Source organism: Pseudopodoces humilis, chromosome 31 (assembly GCF_049639895.1).
Source record: "Pseudopodoces humilis isolate 2021_Gansu_Grassland_sample_001 chromosome 31, ASM4963989v1, whole genome shotgun sequence".
Lineage (NCBI taxonomy): Eukaryota > Metazoa > Chordata > Aves > Passeriformes > Paridae > Pseudopodoces > Pseudopodoces humilis.
Window position 1 is genome coordinate 741,797 of NC_142230.1, and position 16,705 is coordinate 758,501.

The 16,705-nt window shown below is 48.3% G+C and overlaps 4 protein-coding genes across 4 annotated transcripts; all 4 read right to left on the minus strand.

Annotated features, from left to right (window-relative positions):
• Positions 1-685: 685 nt before the first annotated feature.
• On the minus strand, positions 686-2,017 carry LOC102103164 (feather keratin B-4-like). The gene is made up of 2 exons (XM_088068682.1): positions 2,001-2,017; positions 686-1,191 (listed from the first exon to the last, which is right to left on the minus strand). Exon 2 carries the CDS (start codon positions 1,164-1,166, stop codon positions 834-836), a length of 333 nt encoding a protein of 110 aa, XP_087924808.1. The 5' UTR covers positions 1,167-1,191; positions 2,001-2,017; the 3' UTR covers positions 686-833.
• A 4,040-nt stretch (positions 2,018-6,057) lies between these two features.
• Positions 6,058-7,544, minus strand: KRTAP13-1 (keratin associated protein 13-1). The gene is made up of 2 exons (XM_014262758.2): positions 7,267-7,544; positions 6,058-6,814 (listed from the first exon to the last, which is right to left on the minus strand). The coding sequence occupies exon 2, from the start codon at positions 6,792-6,794 to the stop codon at positions 6,444-6,446; it is 351 nt and encodes a 116-aa protein (XP_014118233.2). The 5' UTR covers positions 6,795-6,814; positions 7,267-7,544; the 3' UTR covers positions 6,058-6,443.
• A 2,914-nt stretch (positions 7,545-10,458) lies between these two features.
• On the minus strand, positions 10,459-12,049 carry LOC102102788 (feather beta keratin-like). The gene is made up of 2 exons (XM_005534302.3): positions 12,025-12,049; positions 10,459-10,827 (listed from the first exon to the last, which is right to left on the minus strand). Exon 2 carries the CDS (start codon positions 10,792-10,794, stop codon positions 10,459-10,461), a length of 336 nt encoding a protein of 111 aa, XP_005534359.1. The 5' UTR covers positions 10,795-10,827; positions 12,025-12,049.
• Positions 12,050-14,460: 2,411 nt separating this feature from the next.
• Positions 14,461-16,179, minus strand: LOC102102598 (feather keratin 4-like). Its single transcript, XM_005534301.3, has 2 exons — positions 16,163-16,179; positions 14,461-15,016 (listed from the first exon to the last, which is right to left on the minus strand). Exon 2 carries the CDS (start codon positions 14,999-15,001, stop codon positions 14,651-14,653), a length of 351 nt encoding a protein of 116 aa, XP_005534358.1. The 5' UTR covers positions 15,002-15,016; positions 16,163-16,179; the 3' UTR covers positions 14,461-14,650.
• Positions 16,180-16,705: the final 526 nt, after the last annotated feature.

Below are 16,705 nucleotides of genomic sequence, written 5' to 3' on the forward strand. Positions count from 1 at the left end.
GAGACCTAAGTTTTCGATTTGTTTGTTGGGTTTTAAATGTTCTGCCTGGGTTTGTTCAGCCTGGAGAAGAGAAGCTTCGTGGGGACCTGATTTCACCTTCCAGTGTCTACAGGAGCCGACAAAAAATACGGGGAGAAATTATTTTCAAAGATCTGGAGGGACAGGACAAGGGGGAATGGATTCAAATTTAAGGACGCGGATTTTAGATGGGATATTGGGAATAAATTAAATAAAGTTTTGTTTGTAAAGCAGCTTTTGCTTTCCCACCTCTTTCCCACCATTTGTTGTTAGCCAGGAGTGATTATTTCATAATATGATTAATATTTCATACTTGTTCCCTACAAAACAAAATATTACTCATTGTTTATATTTATCTATGGTTAACTCCTCAGTAATTAGCGTGGTGTAACTTAAAGGCAGATCTGCTTGGTACTCACAATTTCTGCACAGGCAAATTTCTCCCAGAGAAGGCTCCAAAGAGGAAGAGAAAGAAGGAACATTGCAAACCACAAATTGATGCACCATCTATTTAATGAGCAAGAAGTGTAATTAAAAAAAAAAAAAATAAAAAGTGATGTGCAGCGTGGGAAAGCAGAAGGGTTGAATACGGATTAAAATTAATCACTCATTTCGGGGCAGTGCTTTACAGCTGGACAATCGGGTGACATTTTTCACCTCCCTGCTACCACAGAAAGGGAACGCCAGAAGCTCCTGCAGCCCCGTGAGCTCGGGGCAAAGCTGCGGGGGTCAGCAAGCGGCTGGGCTCAGTCCTGCATCCGGATCGCGCTTTCCACCTCCTGCTCATCCCTCCCCGAGGCTGTCCCGAGGCTTCCTCAGGGCCCACCGCGGTTGGGGCGCCGGTAGGACCTCCCATAAAGCCCCCCCAAAGCGGGGTACCCCAAAGCGCCGAGCCCCGAGGAGCTGCCCGAGTTGATGGGGACCCCCCCGGCGCTCAGAGCATCCCCGACGGCGGCGGAGGCCGAGGATCCCACGGCGGTGTTCTGGGGGAAGGAGCTGAGGATGGGCCCGGGCAGGGTGACCACCACGGGGGACGGCTGGATCACGTAGGTGGAGTCCTGGCACTGCCGGACACAGGGCTCGGTGCAGCTGTTGGCCAGCGGCGTGGGGCCGCAGGACGTGGGGACACAGAGGTCGGAGCAGGACATGGCTGTGGGGTGTGAGCCCGGGATTCTGGAATGCAAGGAGGGAGTTGTAATTAGGCGCTGTGGTTAAGCTGTTGTGGTGATGGAGTGCGTGGAGAACGGAGGGAAGGGTTGATCCGGGCTTGAAAGGAGATTTCAGTGATGCCCGGAGCTGTCCACACCACAAAGGGCAGCTCCACCTCCCCCTGAGCGGCTCCTTTCCCACCGCGCTCCTCCTGCAGCCCTGAAACAAGTGGGGGAGTGAGGGGCCAGGCAGGCAGAAAAGCAAGGAAAAGCTGTGTCCCCCAAAATAGAGGGGAAAAAACCCCAAAAAACTCCTCAGCAAGTAAAAATGAGGAGCAGAAATTTCACCGTGAGGGTGGTGAGGCCTTGGCACAGGTCGCTCTGAGCGAGGGAGTTCAGGAATTCCCTCCGGAGACATTCAGACCCTCTTGCCCAGGAGTCTCCCTGTCCGGCGTCGTTCCAAACCCTCTTGGAGGCTTTCCTGTGTCCCCTGCTCCGGGAGATCTCCAGAGCTCCCTTCCAACCCCGAATATTCTGTGATTCCACCCCGAGAGCCAACAGCTCTGCGCAGGTTCCCCCACATCCACTCCCAGCTGCTGAGCAACGCTTGGAGCTTCTTGGAACGGAAAAGATTTGGGTGACACGAAGGAAAAAAAATCCGGGGTCAGCGCAGGAACAACCTCCACCCTTCACAGATTGGAGAAAAAGCTGCTTCGAGGATTCCCCAGCGACGTTTAAAGAGCACAAACCTCAGGCTGCTACAGACAAGCAGCAGAAAAATAAAACACAGAGGCAGCGACAATGCAGGAAAATGGGAAGCAGATCAGGACTTACCCTTTTCTCCAAGGAGAATAAAGCAGGAGTGGTTTGAGCTCCTCTGACCGGGCTGGTTTTATACCCTGGCCCAGAGAGCCCCTGGGGCCCGGGACAAAAGTTGTGCTTGTAGCTCATTAGCAGCCAATTGCTAACGATTCCTCTTATGCAAAATACCCCTGGCTGGGGATTTACTTTTCCTCTCCGTTTGTGTTTCTTGTGGATTTCATTTCCTCCCCGGTAATGTACGCATTCCTTCAGAGAGGTTTCTTTTATCCTCAAACCTTACGAGCCTCAGAGGCTGATTCATCTGGGTTACTCAGGAAATTATTTTGCATCCTAAGGAACCATGACACGGATGGATGAAACCATCAGGAAAAGGTGCGGTGAACTTCCCTGTGAAATCCACCAGGGCGCAAGTTTTTGGCACACCTCTCTCTGAAGAGGGCAGAAATTCCTATTTCTGCCTCACAACGTCACCAAATTCCTCTCAAACAGAGAGAGAGACACACAAAAATAGAGGAAATAAAATTGTTAGAAAGCATTTGGAGCTGATTAAACTCTCAAAGGTACTGGGACGTGGGTTGAGATTTTATTTTCTTGACTCAGCATGGAAGAGGATCAGCATCTGATCCTTCTTTATTAAACCACCACACTCCCATGATGGAATCTGAGGCACAATTTGGGAGCTGAGCATCCAAATCCTTCATCTCAGGAGTCTCCAGATTGGGCTTTCTCCTTAGATCAAACTGCAGGACAACGATTGAGGTCATCTGGAGGATGCCTGGGAATCTGGGGCTGCTCAGACACACTCAAAGCCTTGCCCAAGCTCATCTTTGGGGTCATCAAAGACGCAAAACCCTTTTACACCTACTAAATTATTACTTTCCCCTGCCGTGCCTTGCACAATTATGCAAAATTGTTCCCTAAATTAATAGCGGTTATTTAGAGTCGTTTATGATGTTCCTGTCCCTTTGTGGTTTTTTTTCCTCTTTGAAAGGCGATTCTGGCTTTCACTTTGCACGTCTCAGGGAGCACCTCAGCGTGCAGCAATTCCTGTTCCTTTTCAAAGGCAATTTCCAGATTAAAAAGTCGTTGCAGACAATGCAGGAGCAGACTGGAGGGCAGGGCTGAGCATTCCAAGCTCTCCTCGTGTTTCATCTCCGAGGCAGAGACAGGCAAATCAGCCCCGAACCGGGAGTATCTTCCCCAGCATCTCCTGGGAAATAAACGCCGCTTGGAGACTTTTGAAGAGCAGAAACCTTCAAAGTTCCCAAAACATTTCCCTCGACCACTCAGACATGCAAATGGGGGATGATCAGCAAATGGGCAGGGACGGACTCTCTGAACATGACCAGGGGTTCAAAAGGGTGGCCACGATTCCTGATGGATCCCTGATAGATCCCTGATGGATTCCTGATGGATCCCACATACTTCCCCACCGGCTCCAGCGCTTCCACCTTGTCCTTGAAATACAAATTAGAATTTGCACAGTTCCAGCCGTGACTCCCTGGATGTCCCCAGTTTGGGATGACCCCCACGATGGGTGGGAACTCTCCCGTCCCTCAGGACTGAGCAGAATTTCCCAAAGTTCTCACTGCCCACAGAGAAATGTTCAAAAATTGCTTCTCCAGAGAAGCTGCAGCTGCCCCTGGACTCCTGGAAGTGTCCAAGGCCGGGTTGGAGCAGCCTGGGCTGGTGGAAAGTGTCCCTGCCCATGGTTTCGATGATTTTTAAGGCCCCTTTCCCACCCAAACCATTCCACGATTCCCTGACTTTCCTTTACAATAATAACTATTTACCGACTCTGAGAGCAGCTTGTGGTTTAAAACCACAACTCATCAAAAGCTGCAGAGAAGATAAAAAGAGCCCAAATTCCTCTTCTAAAGGTGATCCTAAGTCCAACTCGTCTGGCTGGCTCCATCTCCTCCTCCCAGGAGCCAAAAGCTTTGGGATGTCGCTCATGGGAATATTACAAGGAGCAGGGATCTGAAATCTCCTGGGCGCTTATCAAGGCTGGAATTACACACTCAGGACTCCGATTAAAACTCTCTGCCACGGCGGGAGCTGCTCCCAGGTGTGTGCCCAAAACGCCAGAAGCCCTAAACAAATCGGATTTTGACTCATCCCCGCTTTGGAAGGCGGAGTCAGCGCGATGGAGTCGGGAATATTTAATGGATGCAAACCCGGGAGATGAAAGCGACCTGGCGGGGTCGTGGGTTTTTCATCCGTGCCCAGGATAAACCCATAATAAACATAAACAGTAAACAAACCAATTTCCCTGCCGGGAACGCGGCCAAATGCAAAGCAAAGCCACAATTCCCGCAGGGAATGGGTAATAAAAGGTGCGGGAATGTCTCGGATCCTCCAGGCAGCCCCAGAAAGCCATAAAAGCTCTCCAGAGCCTTCCTGCCTCTTCCCTTCTCTCCCTAAACCCAGGAGATGCTGCAGCTCCGGCTTTAGCTTGGCAGAATTTGGTGCTGAGATGGATTTTCGCTGATGACAAAAGCTTCTGCAAAAACACCTCGTGGTATCTTTAATTTCTGTGGGACCAAGTTGTTGCAGGTCTCCAGAAGAAATCCTTCCCTGTGAAAAACATTCTAACACGATATCCCCACTCGTTTTACGAATAAATCACTTTCTAGCTGACTGCAAACCCACCCAGATTTCCCTTTTTTCCCCCTCAGAATTGTGCTTTACTTGCTGCCGCACCAAGCTTTAACCCAAAAAGGCCGTTTGGGACAGGAATGAAGGGGACAAGTGATGCTTGAGGGTCGCCTTTTATTTTATTTTTAAAAGTTTGACCCCTCTGATGCGATTTCTGAGTGCTTGGAGTAAACACCCCAACTTCGAGGGGAGTTTTTGTGCAATCTGGGAAGGGGTTTGGTTCAATTAATGAGAAGGGAATTGCAAGAATAAGGAAATTAATTTTGTCATGGGAAATAACCACCTGAACATGTCCAAGGCACCTTCTCAGCAGCGCCTCAGCCACAGCCCTTTGGAGCCCTTTGGACTTTTTGGAATTCATCACCTTTGATCAGGAAACAACGTCAGTTGAGATGGCAAAAAACATTAAATTAAACATTTAATCCAGACCAAACTCCTCCTGTAATAGAACATCAAACTGCCAGCTTTCCACTGTCTTCTGGTGCTTATTAAGAAAAGCCTCCTCCTTAAAATTATTAATTCTTTCATTTACCTCCTTTAATTTCATCCCACTAATGACTGCAGTCGGCACAACCTCATCAACATCTTTAATTACAGTTCAGCCTCATTCTGGACAGGCAGACAAAGACTCCAAGCCAGACTTTTCAGAGATATCAGGAGTTTTAGAGGAGGTTGAGTCACCCGGAGCCTCCAGGCGAAGCTTTCCAAACCTTTTTCCTTCAGGGAGCAAAGCTCCGGAGTCTAAACAGCACCTTCATCCCGATCCAGGAGGAACAAAGCCCGGAAAAACTCAGCTCAGCCAGACACAACGGCTTAAAACACCCCAAGAAAGGGTTAGAACTAAAAATACCTCAAATTTTAGTCCTTTCATCTCTTTGTCCCATACTTGCTTCCCAACCCAGCAAATTCCAAAGGGAGAAACACTTCCCATCCTTCTGTGCCTCCCCTCCCAGACTCACCGGGGGCCGAGCTCAGCTGCCGGGAGATGCTCACCCCAAACAGCTCCAGGCTGTCCCCAAATCCCGCCCCGGCTGCAGCTGCTCTCCCTCCACACTTCCCTGAATCCCAGCTCAGCTCCCTTCTTTTGAAAGGCTTTTCCCCAGGTCTCACACCTTTTACAATTCCCTGTTTATGCCCCAGCAGGAGGCACCCACTGCAGGGTCCCGTTCTGCCTTTGAAAAGGGGGCTCGGCTTTTAAAAGTTTTCCGCCACTGGAATCTGACTCGTTCTCCTCTGAAATTATTTGCGCGGTGTTTTCTGGAAGGGGGGAGCTTCCAAAGGCACTGGAAAAGGGGCTGGGAGAGCAAAGAAGGCCAGGCACACTCGGAGGGTGATGCAGCACGAATTTAATGGGTTGAGGAAGGGAAGGAAGCAACGTAAAAGTCAGGAACGCATTTCCATGGTCCGGTAAGGACAGAACCCACTCATCCCCCACTCAGCAAGTGGAAATCTTCCTTCTTCGTTGATGAATGACCTGTGCTAATCCAGCCATGCAGAACAATCGCTAACAATTAACATTTTGCCTATTATCAAATACAAAAAAAAAAAGAAAAAAAAACAAAACCCAAACAAAACAACCCAAAACAAAACAAAAAGCGGGACAAGGCATTCAATCAGAGAAAAGCACAACAAAACACAAGCAAAGGCCTGGCTTGGGGGGATGTCGAACTCCCACAGCTCCTTTAACTCCAGGCTGGGGGTGTCTGGCGTGGCATCCAAAAAGCGCGGCCGGGAGCTCAGTCCTGCTGCAGGAACGGGTCGGGGTTCGGCATTCCTGCTCTTCTTTCTCCTCTCGCCTTAGCAGGGCCCGTAGAAGCCGCTGCGGGAGGGGTTGTAGCGCCGGTAGGGCCGGCTGCAGCCACTGCCCAGCCCGGGGTAGCCAAAGCCCCCCAAGCCCAAGGAGCTGCCCGAGTTGATGGGGACCCCCCCGGCACTCAGAGCGCTCCCGACGGCGGCGGAGGCCGAGGATCCCACGGTGGTGTTCTGCGGGAAGGAGCTGAGGATGGGCCCGGGCAGGGTGACCACCACGGGGGACGGCTGGATGACCACGGTGGAGTCCTGGCACTGCCGGACACAGGGCTCGTTGCAGCTGTTGGCCAGCGGCGTGGGGCCGCAGGACGTGGGGGCACAGAGGTCGTAGCAGGACATGGCTGTGGCCAGAGGGAATTCTGGAATACAGGAGCCACATTTAGCAGGACAACAGCAGTTCCCAGTATTGAGAATTGAGGAGGAAACCGGATTTTTAGTGCTTTTCGTGCTCTGGCCGCAGGTGAATTTTCTGCTTGGGCTGCAGTGGGACGCGCTCACGCGACTCTGAACAGGCCCAAGAATTCACTGCTGGTATTTAAGTGCAGCTGCACAACCTTAAAAATTCCTTGGATCCCAAAACTGGATAAATAACCCATTTAATAAATAACCCATTTAATAAATAACTCACAGACATTTAGCTAACGTGTCCTACTAATGATTTTTATAACTCCCCACCAACACAAAACTCCCTTTTTGGTATAAAACCCCTTCCTCCCTCTGAGAAAAAACTGCCGCAGCGGGAGTGAGGGAAAAACTACAAAATCAAGGCAGAAGTTCGTTGTATAAAGAGAATAAATAGGTTCAAACTCACCTTATTCGCGATGGCCAAGGAGGGAAGAGGAATGGCTGGGAGAGCCTGGAGTTGCTCAGGTTTTTATACCGAGTTTTGAGCTGCCCAACGACTTGGGCCACTCTTTGTGCAAGAAGTGATTTATGGGCCACGACTGATTACAGGCTTTTTTATTTATTTAATTGTTTTTGCCTCGGTATTTGTGTTTTTTACTGCTTCACTTCCTTATCTTGTGGTTTGTCTATCTGACCACAAGGTGCTTTCATCTTAAAGCATTCCGGGACAGGTTCATTCCTGGGAACACTGCAGTGATTAATTCAGCGGGATTTATGCAGCCTTCAAACCCCTTTGGGATCTGCTTGGTGTCATTAAAGGAGATGAGGCCTCATTTGCATAATGCAAGGTAAATCCTGGGGGAATTCACGGAGAGTTGCAGATTTTGGGGAGTCAGGCCGTGAGTATTGAAATTTTTTTTTGACTTTTCGCAGAATCCCGGGATCCCTGAGGTTGGGAAAGACCTCCAGGATCATGGAGTCCAAGCTGTTCCCAATCCCAGACTCGTCACCAGCCCATCCTTTCCTTGGACCCCTCCAGGCATGGAGAGGCTCTCTAGGAATGGGAGAAGGAATTTTTCCATGGAAAGCGCTGCCCAGGGAGGTTTGGAGCCCCCATCCCTGGAGCTGTCCCAGGAACGTGGCGACATCGCGGGTGCCCGGTTGGGGGATCAACCACAGGTTGGGATTGATGAACCCAGAGCTCTTTTCCAACCCCAAATCCACCAGCAGTCCTGGATACAGGGATTAACCCCGAGGTTCTTGCTCTCCGGGCACTTCCACTCCCGAGACACGTAAATCAGATTTAAATCAGCGCTGTCTCTGCGGGGATCCCCTGGGAAGAGAAACTCGTTTGGCTTGGGCAGAGCTTCCTGAGGACTTCAAAGTTTATCAGCAGCTTTATTCGAGCGCCACCATGCAAATGTCCCATCCCGGGCACATTTCAGATCCCTGACCTAGATCTGGGTTCTTGTATTTTATTTAATAATACGTTACCAAGATTTGGGGGTGTAGGGCAGTAATTGGGCCGTGAAATTGCTGACATTGTTTCTATCTGCAGGAATTACAGCTGCTTTATTTTAAATAAAAAGTTCAAGGTTTGGTTTGAGCCATCTCATATTTCAGGAGGATTCTCAAAAAGAAAAACTCCTTGTCTGTTTTTAGCTCCATAAATATTTCTCCGTATTTTAAAATATTTCCTCTCTAGGAGTAAGTTGAGGAATTAATTTGCATCACACCATCCACAGTTTATTTTCATCTTCTTTTAAAAAATTTTCCTCATTCTTTTTATTCCTCCTTCATCTGAGCTTTGACTGGAAAACGCAAAACACGTTTAAAATCCAGCTGTGAATTTAAAAACGGATCTGGCAACATTTTCAGATCTTTTCAGAGCTTTGTAAATTACAAAAAATATTGTTCTAACTCCAGCCTTTATTTTATTGCACGCTCAGAATGACTTACTGGCCTGATTTTGAGATGAATTAAAGCGAGCGAATTAAGAGTTCACAGATTTTTGTCATCAAGGCCAGACTTAAATATTCAGATTATAATCAAGACATTTTGTATAATGTGAGAACATCCTCCTGAGGCACCTGTGAGTGACTAAACGTCTGAAAAAAAGTGATTTTTAATCAAAATGTAAAGTAAAGTCTCCAGGCACAGAAGTGACCCCAAAATCCATGGAGAAGCAGATGGAATTTTTCTGGCGGGAGTGGCATCTGTGATTCGTTTCGGATTGAAATTAATTAGCTTAAGAAGAATTAGTGGCACAGGGAGATGTGAAATCCTCCATTTTCACACCTGACTGGAGCTCATCTCGCTGTTAATTTTATTCAGATTCTGTCACGAACGGCGTTAAAATCACCCAGGTTTGAGGTTTGATTTGGCGTCTTACTCTGGACGTATAAACTTCAAAAAATTTCTGTTATGATTTCTGGTTTTGTCCAAAAATTAATGTCACTCACTCCTGGAGGGATCTGTAGAGAATTCCTGCAAGGAGCCGGGGTGGTGTGGAATTCCCAACTGGAATTCTGCTTGGACCAGCAGAAAACAGCACCAAAAATTAATTCACACTCGAGGGGAGAAATTATTTACTCACCAGAAGCTCTGCAGAACAACACGCCCAAAAAAGGGAGGGTTTTGTTTGTTTTTCAGACCTGTTTTTCGCCAGCCTTCAAATGCAGATTTTTAATTACCTTTCAAATTGGATGAGTGCAATTAGCGCTGCCCTGGGCGCCGGCTCCACCTTCCTCACAGAACGACGTTTGGTGCCACCAAGGCTGGTGGATGTGGGATTCTGATCCATCCCCTGGGAGCCAGGATTTGCCTGGAATAATCGGGATAAACCCTTTCTTTTCCATGGGAGAAACTGGTTTTTGCTGCCATCGCATCCCAAATCCCCGATTTCCCGTTTATTTCCTTCACTCATTCAGGAAGGAGCATCTGGACCACGGGACACCTTCCACCACACCAGGTTGCTCCAAGCCCCGTCCAGCCTGGCCTTGGACACTTCCAGGAGGGGGGAATTCATGGAATAACCTGAGCCAGAGCCTCCCCACCCTCACAGGGAACAATTCCTTCCCAAAATCCCATCTAAACCCCCTTTCTGTCATTCTGAAACAAAAATTCTTGTCCTGTCACTCCCTGCCCTTGCCCAAAGTCCCTCAGATCCCTCTGGTCCTGGAAGGTCGCAGTGAAGCCACCCCAAAGCTTCTCCTCTCCAGGCTGAATTCCTGAAACCTCTGCTGCCCCTTTTCACTGTATAAAACACAGGAAAATCTCATTTAAAAACCCAGCTTTTTGCTAAAAGTTTCCCAAGTTTTTCCGAAAAACAACAGGAGACTCGGAGTGTGATGCAGCGTGACTTTAATGAGAGCAAAACAGAAGAATAAAAAAGTACAAAGTGTGGGGAGATATTTCGGCCATTCAGCAAGAGCTGTTACGGCTTTTCATCCTGGGATTCTTCTCTCTGGACTGAGACCACAAAGCGACAGGAAATAAAATTATTTCATCAGAAATATCAAAGAACAAGACAAGCAAATGTTTGAGGAGCTCCCACAGCTCCGTGAACCTCGGGCGGAGTTGTGGGTGTCTCCCACCACACCTGGAGCGGGATCGGGGGGTGCTCCGGCATTCCCGGGTGTTTTATCCCACTTTTCCCTTAGCACGGCTCCCCAAAGCGGGAGCCGTAGCGGCGGGAGGGCCGGCTGTACCCAAATCCCCCAAACAACCCCCCAAATCCTGAGGAGGAGCTGCCCGAGTTGATGGGGACCCCCTCGGAGCTGAGGGTGCTGCCCACGGCGGCGGAGGTGGAGGATCCCACGGCGGTGTTCTGCGGGAAGGAGCTGAGGATGGGCCCGGGCAGGGTGACCACCACGGGAGAGGGCTGGATCACGTAGGTGGAGTCCTGGCACTGCCGGACACAGGGCTCGGTGCAGCTGTTGGCCAGCGGCGTGGGGCCGCAGGACGTGGGGGGACACACCTCGTGGGAAGACATTCCTTGGGCAAGGAATTAAAGGCTGTGAGGGAGCTGCAAGAAAGAGATCTTTATTACCAAAAAAAAAAACCTTATTACCAAAAAAACACAACCTTTTTAAGGAATTAGGCCTGGTTTTGATAGCGAGTTTTAAGGAATTAGCGATTGGTCGCGTTCCGTTTAAGCAGCGACAAATGTCATCCAAGCGAGCGCCACAGACCGCGAGGTGAGCGGTGCAATGGTTAAATAACAAAATAGCAAAAAATAAAACAAAATAACAAATAACAAAAAATAGCAAAAAATAAAACAAAATAACAAATAACAAAATAGCAAAAAATAAAACAAAATAACAAATAACAAAATAGCAAAAAATAAAACAAAATAACAAATAACAAAATAGCAAATAAAATAACAACAAAATAACAAAATAGCAAAATAGCAAAATAACAAAATAACAAAATAACAAAATAGCAAAATAACAAATAAAATGACAAAATAACAAATAACAAAGCAACAAAATAACAAAAATAACAAATAACTTGTTTTTCTACCTCGGACTCAGCTGAGTCACTTTCCCACAGCCCTTTTCTACGTAGCAGAAGCAGCAGGCCTGAGCCATGAGTTCACAAGGGTAGCGAGGCCCTTATTTTATAAGGTTTTACCTCTACGCAACAAAACCCCAATTTCAAAGCTGTGTCAATTTTCTAAAATTCGTCCAGGAGGGTGAGAGATGCCCAAGCAGCCACAGAAGGTGGGGAGAGGTCAGCACTCATCAGATCCAATCCCCCACCACACCCTGCCAGGCATGAAATGCTTTTTTTGGGGGTGGATGTGGATTAATGTCGGTGTTCTCCTTCCCTCTGCACTCCCTTTCCCAGGATTTGGGCTTTGTTTCCCCCCTGGACGAGGCATTAAACTGAATTTTGCCCTTTTTTCCTGCCTCCAGTAGCGGTGATCAAACATTCCCTGTGTCGCTGCTGGGTTTGAGTTCCTGGAGCAAATGTTGCTGCAGGATAAAGCTGCTTTTTTTTTTGGAGAGACATTCCCAGTATCCTCCAAGCCCCGTCTCGTCACCCTCTGCTTCACAAGTAAATAAACTAAATAAATTCACTAAATAAAGCCTTTCTTCTGGGTAGAAAGAAATCAATTCCTAATTTCCCTTCAAGGTAAAAAGGAAAACAACAACAACAAAATACAATAAAAGCAGCCATCAAAGTGGCACTTTGGCATTAAAAAGAGGTTCAGACTCACCTGTTCCCGGGGTGAAGGAGGCAGGAGAAGTGGCTGGAAAAGGCTTCTGTCCTACAGGTTTTTATACCCGATCCAGAGCCACTTCCTATGCATGGAATTCCATAATGATCCTTCCTTTCGCATGCAAAACCCCCCCGAACTGATCGGCTCCTGATGTTTCGAAATCTCCCCTTGGGATTTCTCCCTTTTCCTGCTCCCATTCCCATTCCAGAGCTTTCATCTTCATTCCTCTGCTCCCGATTAATTGCTTGGGAGGCTGCGGGGACTCGGGTGAATTACAGCATTAATTAAGTCGCCTCCCGAGGCCAGCGGACGTTTTAGGCTTGGTTTTAGTCATTAAGACCCTGCTCCAGGGGCGGGTTGTGATGTTTAGTCCTCGTTCAAGACTTCACTCCTTTAGGTGAATAATCTTTTTTTTTTTTTTTCCCTTACGTGGAGCCTCAGCGTTTCATTCCAAGCTTTACCGCAAGATGCGGAGTAGATATTCCCAAATTTCCCGCTCCCCACAGCTGAGAGGAGCAGCACTTTTCCCCGAGGATTGCAAAGCTGGAAGAAAATTAAACCCAGAATTGCTGAGCAACACGTTCCGAAATTGCTTTGGCCGAGCCACAGCCAATTCAAACGCCCACAACCCTGCATTTCTTTACCCAAACATGTATTTTAATATCGTTTCCATGCCCGAGTCACCCCCATTCCCCCCCCGCAATCCCGGGAATTATCAGGACAGATTAAATTCGAAGCTGGATGTCGGAGATTAATTCAAATTTTGGGGTTTAGAGGCTGTGCGATGTCAGACGACAGCATCAGGAGAAGCTGCACCCCGGCTCTTCATCCCATTTGTCACGGCTCGATTTGTCCCTGCTGGAAATTCCTGCACGGGAAGGATGCAAAAAGAAAATAAAACGGGATGGGGAGCACTCAGCATAAGATAGGAATTCACTCGGAATGAAGAGGCTTTGCACAAAGGCTTCAGAGGAACAAAGGACTTCAAAGCTCACAACACTTCTCGCTGATGGCTCCAATATGCAAAGTTTTGGCTCCCCGAGGTTCCAGGGACGTGCGGAGACCTCAGCACCCGCATCTCCTGGGTAAGAACTTCAATCAAAGCCTTCAATCAAATCAAAGTCAGGAGCACTCAAAGGACTTCAAGGTAAAAGCCGTCAGAAATTTTAGTTATTTTATTAAACCTTTCTGTAGTTTATCTTTAAAATAATAATAATAATAATATTAATTCAAAACGTCATCTCCTTAAAATCCTTTAACTCCTCCCTTTTTTTCTCCACAAGAAAATTCTCTCATTGTTTGGAGTCTTTTCTACAAGAAGATTCTTCTACAAAAGGTTTTTCTATAAAAGGAGAGTCTTTCTCCTCCTGCTCCTCAAAATCTCCACAACCCGAGAGCCCGTGATCTTTTCAGATATGTCACAAAATTCATTCCTTCTAGTAGGAATCACTCCCAAGAAAAATTCTCTTCCCTTTCATCCGCAAAACTGAGATAACGCAGGAACGCTTCCTCCTCCTCCTCCTCCTCATCCTCCCCTCCAGGCACAGAAACTGCTGCTCTTGGAGGGGACATCCCATTTGGGGGAAAGCCTCATTAGCAGCCTGGCAGGGTTTCCAGTTCCCTAATTAACACCCGGAGTTCATCCAGGAGGTTGGGAGCCCTTGGATGGGGAAGCAGGACAGGACAACTCCTGTTGGTGGAGTTCCACACTCCCCGCACTCAATTAACACCTCCGGAGCTCCCGGCACAGGCGAGGCACCACGGAGTTGACAAATTACTGCGTGAATTGAAATTTGTAGCGTTGTGTTGGCTCCGGAGCCCAGGGTGTGATGGAACAAAGCGCTGAAATGAACCCCGGGTCCCGGAGATGAAAGAAGCTTTGAGGGAGGTTTTTCATCTCAAGCCAGGCTGGTTCTTAAACCATGAGCAATTTAACTCCTGGGGATAGCTCAACCTGCTGCAGACATTATTTGTATAACTGAGTTACTGGAATGCCCCAAACCTCCCTAACAAGAGAATTTCTCCCATTTTTTTCGCCCAAAAACTGAGTGGTTTAGTGCCTTCAGTGGATGTCGCTAATCTAATTCAGATCCTGGAGATGCTCCGAGTTCTCCACACTCCAGGCTGAACATTCCCAACATTCCTGACTCCCCCAAATTATTGATGATCTACTCAGTGATAAATCTCACCCCGAATAGGTTTCACATAAGAACAGGAGGGGAGGGAAAAAACCAGCAGGAGACTCAGGAGGTTACGATAAAAGCATCATTTTATTAATCCCAACGAGAGGATTAAAACCCTGCAAAGCACCAGGGGTCGGTGTGGGGGGAAAGGCTCAGCTCAGGGGGACGCGTTCCACAGACAGAGCTCTTCTTCCAGCGCCCCCAGAGAACCACATCCCACCCACTCCCCAGATTCAAAACTTTACACCGGGTAGCACCAAATACACCAAGCAGCAGAGCTACAAACCGGGTCAGAAACACACAGGAGCGAGACAGGAGCAGTGGCCTCATTCCGGGGGCTGACTGACTCCGATCTGACATCGCTTTTGGCACCGGGAGCTCAGTCCTGCTGCAGGAACGGGTCGGGGTTCGGCATTCCTGCTCTTCTTTCTCCTCCCGCCTTAGCAGGGCCCGTAGAAGCCGCTGCGGGAGGGGTTGTAGCGCCGGTAGGGCCGGCTGTAGCCACTGCCCAGCCCGGGGTAGCCAAAGCCCCCCAAGCCCAAGGAGCTGCCCGAGTTGATGGGGACCCCCCCGGCACTCAGAGCGCTCCCAACGGCGGCGGAGGCCGAGGATCCCACGGTGGTGTTCTGGGGGAAGGAGCTGAGGATGGGCCCGGGCAGGGTGACCACCACGGGGGACGGCTGGATGACCACGGTGGAGTCCTGGCACTGCCGGACACAGGGCTCGTTGCAGCTGTTGGCCAGCGGCGTGGGGCCGCAGGACGTGGGGGGACATCGCTCGTAGCAGGACATGGCTCGGGATGAGGTCTGGAACACAGGAGCACACCTGAGTGCAAGGCAGGAGTCGTGCCACACCTGCTCAGTTCAGCTACCACAACTTTCCGAGGAGCCTTTTAGGAGCTGAGCCACGAGCTGAGGAGGAAACCAAACTCTTAAAGAAAGAGACACAGGCTGAAACGTTCTCTGGGTGATGTCGGTGATCTGGGGAAGAACTGGCAGCAGAACAAAAGAGACAAACCTGTATCATTAATTTAATTGCAGGGATTTTGATTGCGTGTCTGGAGAGACCCAGCTCTGTGCCCCCAGAGCGTTGCAGGAGCAGCAATTAGGAGCGAAACCCAGCCACAAATGTACCTGTGGAGAGATTTCCATGGGCAGCTGGAAAAATGAAAGGGAGGATTCATTTCCAGGCTCCGACTTTGCTTACAAAGAGGTACAAATCTCAATTAGGTACAAATTTTAATGTTTCATTAAGCAGCCTCAGAGAGGAGGTCTTTGAAACCTGTCCCAGACAGCTCGTCCATGGATGTGAGAAAAGGCAGCAATTCCATGCACATCCCTAGGTTTTATCTGCACCACAACATTGAAAATAAAATTCTCAGATTTCTAGGGGATGCTCAGCTCTGCTCTGGTTTTCCCCTTCTCTCCCTTTATCCTCACAGTCCCTGATCCAAACATTCCAGGAGATGTCGTTGCACTCTGGAACAAAATCTCCACACTTGGTGACCCAGCTGACATTCCAGGATAGAAAAGACCCTCCAAGATATAAAACGCTGCTGAAATATAACTGAGCTCCTGGATTTTCTGTTTTGATGAACAGTTGAAGTTTAAAAGGACCTTTAAAGATCGCAGAGTTCCAACCCCTTGCACGGTTATTCCACCCATTCAGTTTGTTCATCTTTATTAGTTCTAATATTTTCTATGTCATTTAACATGACTGAAATCCCACGTTTGGATAAATTTCTATCACCAGTTCAAGGATCTCTGTAACCAAGTCAGGACTCCAGAAATTCCACGATTCCAACAGCAAACCCGCAACTTTTTAAAGAGAAAAAGTCTCCCCCTCACCCAAAGAATGCAGCAACCAGCAGAACACTGTGGGGGAAAAAAAACCCAGATTATTAAAAGGCAAGAACTCAGCAAACAGAGAAAGAGAAGTGAATTTGAACTAACCTTGCTCACAAAAGAGGAAAGAGAGAAGAGAAGTGGCAGGAAGGAGTTGGGTTGAGTTGGTTTTTATACCTCAGCCCTGATGGCCTGGGGACCACAGACAGCCTTTGTACCTGGAATTAATTCCCAACGAGTATGTCCTGAATGCCAAATGTTCCCCCTGATTAAATGTCTTTTCCTCACTGCTTATTTACTTTGTTTTTATTTCCTTATCTTCTGACAGACAGATTCTGTCCCGCAGGTTTCTCTCATCTCGGGAATTAGGGACCAAATTTATTCCAGAGCCACCTCTCAGTCACAACAAAATCCAGACTCCAGCGTATGTTTGACTTTAGTCATAAAGAAAAATACTAAGAATGTCTATAATACATAATTCATCATTCCAAGGCGTTCTTTTATTAAGGGTATGAGTGTAAATCCTTAATAAATTCCTGTCTCCTCCGATGCTCACCAGGCTCTGCCTCCAGCCCGGCGTCGGAACAATCTCAATTCTGGGTTTGGGGAAGGCTAAAGAGCACGTCCAGCCCTGAGATCCCACAGAACCCA